Genomic DNA, 11,516 nt, shown 5'->3' with positions numbered 1-11,516 from the left:
ATGTTGTCGGATCGAAGTTTAATTTTGGGTTTTGGGAAATATTTTGTGGGTGCACACGAGGTGTTTGTGAAAAGTGCTGAGAATAATTTTTACAGTTTTTGTTAGTGATCTTTATGTTGAGCTTCACTGGTAGCTCGGTATGGTGCATTGTTATCATCTATGGCCGAATGGAAGTTTAATTTGTGATTATATGTGTAATAAAATGTAATGCTTTGTTAGCACACTAGATCTCTGAAAGTTTGACCTGTATGAATCGATGCTATAGTTTGGAGATTATATTTTTATGCTTGTTGAGTATAATTAGTAGGCGTTTGGATGTATAAGTTATGAGTGTCTCACACGTATTATATAAAGTTTGTTGATTTTTTAATAAACATGCTTTCAAGGAGAAATTTAATCACCCGCGTTGGTTTTTTGGTACAGATTAGGAAGAACAGACTGGTCACCATTATTTTGCAGCTTGTTTCCGGGTTTGAATCCTTTTCGGGAGTGAATATGAACACCCATAGTTCCCTTCATCTGGTTCATGTCTGCTGACCTGGACAGCCCGGTTCAAACTCAAATGGCTGTGTCACTTTTCAGAAGTCCTTTAGGAAGAGAATACCATGGAAACACTAGGATCGAAGGGGTCAAAACCACTGGCAGAAGACGTGTTTTTGTTCAAACTGAAACAGGTTGCGTGTTAGGAATGGAGCTTGATCGAAGCGATAGTGCGCATATGGTTAAGCGTAGATTACAGATTGCTTTAAACGTCCCGATTGAAGAAAGTTCCTTGACTTTTGGAGATATGGTTTTGAACAACGATCTTAGTGCCATACGTAACGATTCACCGCTGCTTTTAACTCGCAATATTTTGCATCGAAGCTCTTCGACTCCTTGTTTATCACCGACAGGTAGAGATATACAACAGAAAGATCAAAGTGGGCCCGTTGAGATCTTGGGCCATTCGGATAGTTTTATGAAAACGAAGCATCTCGTTGATGAGGTCGTGAACGCGATCAAGGCTGGAGTTGACCCGATCCCGGCGAATGGAGGGCTCGGGGGCGCTTATTATTTCAGAAACAGTAAAGGTGTGAGTGTCGCGATAGTTAAACCCACTGATGAAGAACCGTTTGCACCGAATAACCCGAAAGGGTTTGTGGGTAAAGCTCTCGGTCAACCCGGGTTGAAACGTTCGGTTCGTGTCGGTGAGACTGGTTTTCGTGAGGTGGCTGCTTATCTTCTCGACTATGACCACTTTGCTAACGTCCCTGCTACCTCGTTGGTCAAAATCACACATTCGATTTTCAATGTTAATGACGGTGTAAGTGAACACAACAATATTCATAGAAAGAAGAAACTGTTTAGCAAAATCGCGTCTTTTCAACAGTTTATTCCTCATGATTTTGATGCGAGTGATCATGGGACCTCGAGTTTCCCGGTGTCGGCTGTTCACCGCATAGGTATATTAGATATTAGAATTTTCAACACCGACCGACACGCGGGAAATTTGTTAGTTAGAAAGGTTAGCACTGATGATGGTAAAAGATTTAGTGAAGTTGAGCTTACACCGATCGATCACGGACTTTGTTTACCCGAAAATTTAGAGGATCCGTATTTCGAGTGGATCCACTGGCCTCAAGCTTCAATTCCATTTTCAGAAGACGAGCTTGAGTACATTGAAAAACTCGACCCGTATCATGATGCAGAGATGTTAAAAAACGAACTCCCGATGATACGTGAGGCGTGTTTAAGGGTTTTGATTCTCTGCACGGTTTTCTTAAAAGAAGCTGCTGCTTATGGTTTGTGTTTGAGTGAGATCGGTGAGATGATGAGTCGGGAATTTAGGCGCGGTGAAGAGGAACCGAGCGAGCTCGAGGTTTTATGTATGGAAGCTAGAAGAATCGTAGCCGAGAAGGAGGCAGAAGCAGAAATTACAGTTTTACCCCTGGAGGTTGAAGCTGAAGACGATGGGTTTCAGTTTGACATTGACTATGATGATGCCGCGTTCGACTTCACTCCCAAATTGTCATATGAAAACATGGGTTTTGGGTTCGGCCCGCTTTCCAAACTCGATGAGGAAGATGAAGAAAGTGAAGAGGAAACCGAAACTTGTGTGTCAAAGCTGCCATTGAAGACGCTGAGTTTAAGCGATACTACTGGTGTTGGTCACAAGTTGAAGAGTCAGAAAATGAAGGCGGAAAGTGGCGGTTACATGGGTGTGAATTCATCGTCTGGACACCGTAGTGCAAACGAGCCGCTTGCAGCGGGTGCTAGCTTTGTCAAATTAGGTGACATGAATGAAGATCAATGGGATATGTTCATGAATGTTTTTGAAGATCTGATTTACCCTGTGTTTGCGAAACGAAGGTCGATTTCGATGGGTCAGAGGCAGAGACAGAGGCTTGGGACTTCTTGCCAGTTTTGAGATAGGATTAGTGGACTACTGCTACTATTACTATGTTACTGGTTTTATGGGTTTGACTTTGAATAAGTTGACCTGCAGACTTGTGGGCTGGGTTTTTTAGAGTTGTTTAGTGTTTTTAGTGTTTAGGGTTACTTTAGGTGTTTTAGTTTTTAATGGTAAATATTCTTCCTTGGGACATTTGGTTGCTTATTTTGGTTATTTGTTGTTTCTTTGGCATGCTTATAAATAAATATTTAGTGACAAAATTTGATTGTAGATATTTAATTTAAGTATTGTCGCCTAATGAGCGAGTCGGGTCTTGTTGTCGGGTCGATCTGATTTACCATTCCATGCCTAGATTAGAGCTAACAAGAAACCGTGAGGAGAAGGTGACGAAGTTAACGGTTGAGTTAACAGTGAGGAGAAGGTGACAAAGCTAACGGTCGAGTGAACGAGAAGGTGACGAAGTTAACCGTTAACATCCTCAAACGATCAAATAAATATTACATTTAAGATTATTATGTTACATGTGTAGTCAGTTTAAGGAGACATCGATTCTGATTTTGAAACTCGTTCTGTTTTGATCTACCAGTTTGAAATCGGTCAAGGATACCCCTAGAGGTGAACAAAAGAACAGGTTGCGGACCCGACCCTACCCTTCCCATGGGTACGGACCGGGCTTTGGGTTTCTCCCCGGAACTGTACCCGAAACCGGAACCGACCCGGGCACGGTGGAACCGGTTCCACCAATACCGGTCAAATACCCGACTATACCTAGAACCGGTTCCTACCTGGACCCGGCTTTGACTTTTGTTGACCATACCGGGAGGATCCGGTTCCGGTTCCTGAAAATACCCAGTTTGTGCACCTCTAGATACCCCGGTTGAAACTGATTAATACTGAGTCGATCCAGTTTCATACTGATAAAAGATTTTCACACTTATAAACTCGTTTCTCAGCCGTTCTAGTTTGGGGCGAACTGGTTTTGACTTTGCTTAGTTCAAGCAAAACTGGTTTAAAAACCGACCCGCTTTAACCTAAAATCCGGTTTTGTACACCTCTAAATGTGTTACACCTCTAAATGCACATCATTAATCACATTATCAACTAACACACGAACTTTCAATAAACATTTTCATAACATTAAAATGCTTATTATTTACAAAAATCTCCTCACTTATAATTAGAAATTTCTGATAAAAAACCAAGCCCATGCTGATATACATTATTAATTATTAATACACACACACCAAAATAAATCAAACTTAAATGCATCCCATTCACCCCTTGTGAAATAAAATCAATAAAGTTAAAATAAACAACTGTATAACTTGTATCCTATAAATAGTTGATCAAAGTTAGACATGTTTCCATGGTCTTTCAGCAAGGTTCACACATTCACTAAACCTAAAACAGTCAACGAGATGGTCAATGCTCATTCCCGCGGCTTGCATGAACGAATAAACGATCACCGGACCTACCAATCGGAACCCGTGTTTTAATAAATCTTTGCTAATGGCTTCTGCTTTTGGTGTTCTTAGAGGCACATTTATTGAATGTCTGCATCTGTTAATAGTGGGCTTATAGTTTACAGATCCCCACATGTATCCACTAAATGATCCATGGGCTTTAACAATCTACATTAATAAATGTTAAACATTAATCTTTTTTAAAAAATGTTTTAAACTAATCTCAACGAACATGAGCGGTAGGGGTGTCAATCGTCCTGGGCTGAAATGCACTACCCGAACCCGACCCATGCATATTATTATTCTTGTCAAAGGTTTCGACCCTAAAAGGGTTTGCACACACATAAATTCAGGTTGACCCAAACACAACCCGTTTAACCTTTTTATTAGAAATAAAATTAGAAACAAATTCGATGTAATTCAGAGTCAGTAGTGTAAATGACTAATATAAATACATTTTTTAAAAAGTTATTAAAAATCTTGAAAGTGAATTGGAAATTGGAAGGGTATAACTTAGAAAAATGGAAAACGGAAAAAATAGGAAATAAAAATATAATTATAAAAGTTCTTTTTTAAATACTTAAATGGGTTAACAAGTCAACCTGAAGCCCATTTTTAAAAACGGGTCAACCCGAACCTAACGCATTTTTCAACGGGTAGTGTTGGTCGAGCCAAAACCTATTTTTTTTGTTTTTTTTCGTGTCGGGTTGAGTGGTAATTAAACTTACTTTACGGATGCATCTGGCGTTTTCGACAATGGACCTCACTCGACTCTCGGCCAACATTATGTCCTTGTTAGAGGCTATTTCCATTATCTCGTCCTCTCCCATCTTAGCAACAATGTTCGGTTCAAATCCGGAAAAAGCTTCCCTACATATAATGAACAAAAGATGTTTCAAAACCTTAAATGGTTCTATAGACAAAGTAAACATGTTATTTTTTGTTACCTGAAAAGATTCTTTCGTTTCAAGATTTCGGTCCAATTGTAATCCATCAACATTCCACACAACGATAGCAGCTCGAACAGTTGGCTGTTAATTAGAAAGTTATTACAAGTTAGCTTCTGTTTAACGATTAACCATTGTTTACGTAAACTTAAAGAAACAAGGGATGGGGATTTACTTGTCATCATACACGGGAACTCCCCAGCATTCGTCGTGAAACTGTACATAAAGTTTATCTGAACAAAACGAAACAAATAAAAATTCTAAATTATATTATTGATTGCAAGTACATAACCAGATCGCGCTTTTAAGTATTATATTACAATATTTTTTTACGGTTAATGTTATTTCGGGTGCATTAGGCCGCCTTAATATCATTAATATAGTGTTATACTAAATGTTTAAAGTATTAATAGAACACTAGAGTAGTTATGGAAATAACATATCTTTTTGTTGTCTATGATTAATCAAGAGTCATGACATGGAGATAGAAGTTTGGTATATTAGGTTTTATGTTTCTATCATACCAAACACCAAACTATTATAAAATCCAGAGACAGGAAATCAATGTGTATATATGTATACATAGTATTCATTTTGGATTACTCTTTTTGAATTGGAATAAAATATATAGTTGATTCAATATTTTGTAGACAGCAAGGAATAGATTCTAGTCCAACTTATTAATTAACTTGTTTTTTTTAATGTTTAATCAGGAAATAGATGCTCTTATATATCAGATTAACTATGTTGTGTCTTTTTTATATTTAGATTTAATAATGCAGAGACAAAATTCTCATAAAAACAATAATGCAGATAAGCACAACTAATCCTATGATTATATGAGTACTATTAGGTAAATTATGTAATTTTTTTTATCAATGTTGCTTGAATTCATATTTTGGTTGGGTGAGGATCAAGAGAAAACTCATCTTTAGAGAAAAAACTAAAAATTCTTAAAAAATTATTTATAATTAAAAATAAAAAAATATTTTCAAATTTTCGTTTCTTCCATTCTTCTTATATTTTGTTACTCTTCACCGAAAAAAAAAACGTTGTAATGCACATACGTATTACTGTGTGATACTGTTGTATGATACATGTGTAGTACTATTTATTTTTATGTTCAATAGTGTTAAATTGCATATATTCAATATTTGTGTAGTGTATATATGTAATAGTGTTGTAATATATGCAAAACATATATAAAAAAATAAAGTCGATGTAGTGCACATGTGCATTAGTGTTGTATTACACATACGCACTAATGCTTATTCGATGTGCGCATTAGTCTTATATTGCATATATACAATAGTGTGTATCAAATACGTGTAATAGTGTTGTATTCTATACAATACAATACTCTTGCACACACACACACAGATATATATGCAATACACACTATTGCATGCATGCACTACATTGACGGGTGTTTTTTTTTTGAAACAATACCAACATATAAGAATAATGAAAAAAAAAGAAACTATATAAAAGTTTAAAAAAAAAAAGTTAAAAATAATTCTTTACGAGTTTTTAAGTTTTCAAGTTTTCATTTGATTCCATCATATTTCGGTACGTCTATATGGCTATATATAAACACAAACATGTTTTACACGTTTATAAGTTTTAAAAGTGACAAAAGTTAAAATCATTATTGTAAAAGTGTGTAAATCTCATATTTGTTGTAGACTTGTATAAGTAATGACTCAACTCCAATAAAATTATAAACTTACCACTATTCTTAGTAATCCAGTTGCATCTTCTCAAGCCATCCTCACCGTTGGTGGGATCCACACTCGGCTGTGGAACTATACCATGAGCACTAGTTTTAGCAGCAGGTAGCTCTCTTCGAGCAGGTGTAGGCGATGGTGTTGGTGTCGGTGTCGGTGTTGGTGCGATCAGTTGAAGTGCAGACGAGGTCGTCTGCTCAAGTGTAGACGAAGAATCTGTAAACGAGCCGCTCGAGTTATGTGAAAGAGTTAAAGAAAGTGAAGATAATGAGAGAAGTGAGCTTGTTTTATGAATCCCAACAGGATAAACTTTTTTCAAGTGTTTTGATAAAAGATTTTGAGTTGATGAAATCTTTTCTTTCTCTCTTATTGAATTTGGACTGCTATTGTTCTTCTTCTCCACAATGTTTCTCCTCATGTTTTCTTTAGACATTGTTGTTGTTTGAAAGAGAAAATAAATAAATAAGTATGGTGTTATAGAACTAGTGATTTTATTAAGTTTTGGTTTGGGTTTGAATATTTATAAAGATGAGAGGATGGTTGGTGAAATGGTGAGATTTGTTTATGTACCACTAGCACCTTATTTTTGTCTGGAATTCAAACATAATTATCACCTTCTTTTGAAAATGACAGTTGAATACTTGAATATGATTATAGGATGGTCTATGTCAATATTTAATTCTCAAGAAATTGTTTACTGTGTGTAATCTTAGGGGGTGTTTGTTTTTTCTTCAAACATCTTCAAGGGAGCTAATGTCTGCAGGCGCGCAGACATTACCCTTGAAGACTGTTTGTTTTTTTTCTTAAAACAGATCTGAAGTTATCTTCTTTCATCTTAAAAGAAAAGCAAGGAAATCTTGCTTAAAACATCTTCACAAAAAAACCCTACTCTTCTCCCTTTGCAGCCACCCTCTCATCCACTGCTCCTACCACCGTCCGCCAACACCACCACCCACCGTACGCCGCCGCCACCACCCCCGTACCCCGCCGCCACCGTCCACCACCATCCACCGCCACCACCACCGTCCACCACCCACCATCCATCACCACCACCGTCCACCACCCACCATCCATCACCACCACCGTCCGCCACCACCACCACCATCCATCACCGCCACCACCACCATCCATCACCCACCACCACCACCATCCATCACCGCCACCACCACCACCATCCATCACCGCCACCACCACCGTCCACCACCCACCATCCATCACCACCACCGTCCACCACCCACCATCCATCACCACCACCGTCCGCCACCACCACCACCATCCATCACCACCACCATCCACCACCCACCATCCATCACCACCACCATCCATCACCACCACCACCATCCATCACCGCCACCACCACCATCCATCACCCACCACCACCACCATCCATCACCACCACCGTCCACCACTAACCAAAACCATCCATCACCACCACCCATTGTCCACCACCACCATCCACCGCCACTACCCACCGTCCGCCGCCACTACCACCATCCACCACCACCACCTTCCACCACCCACCAAAACCAAATCGGCATGGCAAGCAAAGACTAAAAACTAGATGTAACTTGAATAAATGACTTCTATCTTGTGAGATAAGTTTGACAGTTATGCAGACAGTATCAGCTTATAAAAACAAACAGTCTTATATTTTCAGCTTGCAGATCTTCAGACCACATCTTCAGTTGCAGACATGAAAACAGATGAAATCAGCTTGCAGACAGTTTATGTCTGCAAAAACAAACAGCACCTTAATCATAAATTGTAAAGAAAGTTTTCTTTGATTGACTATAATTTGTTAAAAGTATGAGTAAAATTTGGAAGAGCATCAAAAATGAAATATAAAAAAAATGTTGTATGTAACTACAACAAAACTGACTTTTTTTCGACAAAACCGCCACAAATGCTTTTTATATCGAAAGTTCAATCTGAAATCGTTTCGTTGGAATTTGAGACGAAATTAAATTTGTGACACTCATAGCAAATACCAACCTTTTAGTAGCATTATTATAGTTATTGAGTTCTAGATATGTTATGGTCCCTTGTTAGTGTACTAGGTAAATACATAGTTTATTACACAAAGTTATGTTTATAATTTACAAAAACATGAAGACCTATTTTATTTAGATCAATCAATGACAAAACAAACTTAAGTAATAGAACAAATGCACACTTCAATATTGTACATGTATTATATTATTATAAGATTACATAAAATCATAATTGGATAGACATTCCTATTGTACATGCATTGTATTATTAAGTTATAAGTATTTATAATTAATCATCAGCTTTGATATAAAACAAATGTTACAAAACTTAAGAAAAGAAAACACAGTATATATGCATGTTTGTGTTTCTATTAAGTGAAGTGGTTGGCATGTGTGTCTCAGAGAGGTACAGGAAAAACTTAAGTCCCACTCTGAAGAAACACTAATTGACCCCGGGCAGATTACGGATAATCTGGGGGTTAAATAGATGTTTCCCATGAGGATGAGGTACAGCAAAGAAAGTTGTTCTTCAGGTGACCTGCAAAACAGACACCGTAAGCTCGTCACTGAGAATGGGGGGTTCCTCCTTGTGACCACCCTCCGGTGTGAGAATCAGACTAGATTGCTCTGAATATAAGTGTATATTAAGAGATTGCTAGAGAAGATAAGATAATGAGATATCAGATAATGTCTTTACCATTCCAAGGTGTTGGAGTATTTATAGCCGAAGGTAGGTTTCCAAGAAGGTACAGCCGGCTGAATAGTATTCCTGTTCTACCAACAGTGGGCTACGCACAAGCCATGCTGGTTGGTGGATAGGCTGCGGCCGATAGTGACAAGGCCGGCTGTATACTGTTCCTTTACTGCCGGCTATGCACTGTTCCACCAACTGTAGGCTACGCACGTCCCACAGTGAGGGTTGGTGAGTAGGCAGCGGCTAATAGTGACAAACAGTACTAGAGGGTGCTCCTCCTCGTACTGTTGTCGGTGAGCTGTCACCGTGTGATTGGTTCATGGGCTGTTTTGGTCAGATCGTCTATTTTGCCCATACCTTGGCAGGTATAGTACAAAAGATCTTCCAGAAGCATACGGACTGGCTCATTTGGGCGGGAGTATTCCTGCCTTGCTCATTCCTTCGGTGACATTACTGAAGTATCAAGAGTTAGTGCCTTGTGCGTGTAGCCTTGCTATTAGTGCGGGTAGCCTTCCCTGATGGCTTGTATCCGCAGCTGCGGGAACAAGCGGGGTACTTCACCATTGGGAGGCTTTCCCTGCGGGAACAGCTGGCGTACTGCGCGTAAGGTCTTCATCTCTGGGCATGGTGGGTCCTGCGGAAGCAGTTGGTCCTTGCGCAGACGTTCCTCTTCAAGGTGAGTCTTGCGGGTCAAACTGGGCTCTGCTGGGACCTACCTCTTCAAGTCCCCCCAGTCCAATGTTCTTCTCATGAATTATTAATAAGTGAGGTGAACTTTTGGACTTTAGCAAGGGGTTTGAAAAGGGTTTTTAGTTTTAAGGTTTTCCGTGGGGATTCTTCCCGTGGTTTTCCTAATGCTACGCAGAAATTCCCGACTTTTTTGCTTGATCTTTGGGTGTGATGCGGGTAGGTCTGTAACCTCCTCGCAAGTCAGGAGCGTTGAGTTCCACTTGTGTAGATTCTCCATGAGGTTTTGGTAGTTTTGACCATAGTGATCAATTATGTTTAAACAACCAATTCCATCTTGGAGGTTCAAACAGTCTAGTTCTCGACGTTCCCGCTATGCGGGGATGTTATTCCCGTTTCCGCAAGCACTGCCCAGAAGATCCTTCTTGGTTTCAATTCTCTGCGGAGTGCTAGGTATGTGAAGGGTTTTGCCTTGACACTGTACCCGTACTCGTCTTATAGTTACTTTACTTCCAAGGTATTCCTGGCTTCAATTCCCTGCGGGTGCTAAGTATGTGAAGGGTTTTGCCTTGACACTGTACTCGCACCCGTCTTATGGTTACTTGGTTGCCGAGGTATTCTTGGCTTCAATTCCTTGCAGGTGCCAAGTATGTGAAGGGTTTTGCCTTAACACTGTACTCGCACCTGTCTTATAGTTTCTTGGTTGCCAAGGTAAGGGGTATTTTCCCGCTTACTTTTGAATCTTTTTTAAATTCGAAAAGTTGGTGAAAGGGTAAGAACAGTCCAAACTATTGAAACGTCGTCCGACGGTTTCTTCTGACAGTGTCAGGACGTGCAGGAAGTTATGGCGACGTGACAGTATATGGTCATTCCAGGCGCTTTTTCAGGCGCGTGGGCGCGATTTTTCGGGCGCGTGGCCGCGAAATTAATGGCACGCGTCCTTTCAACAGCTGTTGCCAGCTTGCTCTTTGCCACGTGTCATAGTTTCATTGCACCTGCGATTTCTCTCTCTTCCGCATTAAATTCATCGCATTAATTGCGATGAGTATATAAAGGGGGAGAGGGTCCTTTGTAATCCACACTTTCACTTCTCTCTTCATCTTCTAAACGATTTCCGGCGAATACTCACTATTCCGTCGAGCATTCTTCTGAAATCGTTTCTGTACATCCGAAACATGTCTTCTTTTGCCGAGGAGTCTAACGTGTTCGTCGAGAATCCGTCGTCCACTTCCGATAAGGATGACAAGAGTACTGCTGGCGAGTGCCAGTGTGCTCTTCCGGCCGACCTCTATCGGTACGTCGTCCGGAAGTTCATGCTCGAGCCGTTCGAGCCTGAGTTTCCGGAGCCACACCAGACGGTGTACGATGCCCCCAAGGGCAAGATAGGGGTGTACGCTGCATTCTTCGTTTATGGGAATCTCAGGTTCCCATTGACGAAGTTTGTATACCGTGTCTTGGAGAGGCACGGCGTGCATCTGACGGAGGTACACCCGATGGCGATCGCCAAGATCCGCCACTTTGAGTGGGTGTGCCTCATTCTGGGCGTGGAGCCCCACGTAGATCGGTTGATGACCTTCTACTCCTGGAGGTGCATCCAGGGGTGGTACACCTTGGT

The 11,516-nt window shown here is 40.2% G+C and overlaps 1 protein-coding gene and 1 pseudogene across 1 annotated transcript; one reads left to right on the top strand and one right to left on the bottom strand.

The window, feature by feature from the left end:
- Window positions 1-505: 505 nt before the first annotated feature.
- On the top strand, window positions 506-2,497 carry LOC143595218 (phosphatidylinositol 4-kinase gamma 7 pseudogene; annotated as a pseudogene).
- A 1,230-nt stretch (window positions 2,498-3,727) lies between these two features.
- LOC143595214 (uncharacterized) lies at window positions 3,728-7,021 on the bottom strand. Its single transcript, XM_077074300.1, has 5 exons — window positions 6,533-7,021; window positions 4,978-5,035; window positions 4,803-4,886; window positions 4,584-4,725; window positions 3,728-4,023 (listed from the first exon to the last, which is right to left on the bottom strand). Exons 1-5 carry the CDS (start codon window positions 6,960-6,962, stop codon window positions 3,745-3,747), a joined length of 993 nt encoding a protein of 330 aa, XP_076930415.1. The 5' UTR covers window positions 6,963-7,021; the 3' UTR covers window positions 3,728-3,744.
- Between the last annotated feature and the right edge of the window lie 4,495 nt (window positions 7,022-11,516).

This window comes from Bidens hawaiensis, unplaced genomic scaffold, assembly GCF_021521415.1.
Source record: "Bidens hawaiensis isolate Kalapana, Puna unplaced genomic scaffold, B.hawaiensis_p1.1 tig00044793_1, whole genome shotgun sequence".
In the NCBI taxonomy this organism is placed as follows: domain Eukaryota; kingdom Viridiplantae; phylum Streptophyta; class Magnoliopsida; order Asterales; family Asteraceae; genus Bidens; species Bidens hawaiensis.
This window is presented reverse-complemented; position numbering and strand designations above follow the sequence as displayed.

What these genes read in the sequence shown, in the direction of transcription:
- LOC143595214 (XM_077074300.1), bottom strand. Translation starts at nt 6,962, where the DNA reads ATGTCTAAAGAAAACATGAGGAGAAACATTGTGGAGAAGAAGAACAAT. An exon ending in CTGGATTACTAAGAATAGTG is followed by an intron (nt 5,036 to 6,532) that starts GTAAGTTTATAA and finishes CGTTTTGTTCAG; the next exon opens with ATAAACTTTATGTACAGTTT. An exon ending in AAACGAAAGAATCTTTTCAG is followed by an intron (nt 4,726 to 4,802) that starts GTAACAAAAAAT and finishes CATTATATGTAG; the next exon opens with GGAAGCTTTTTCCGGATTTG.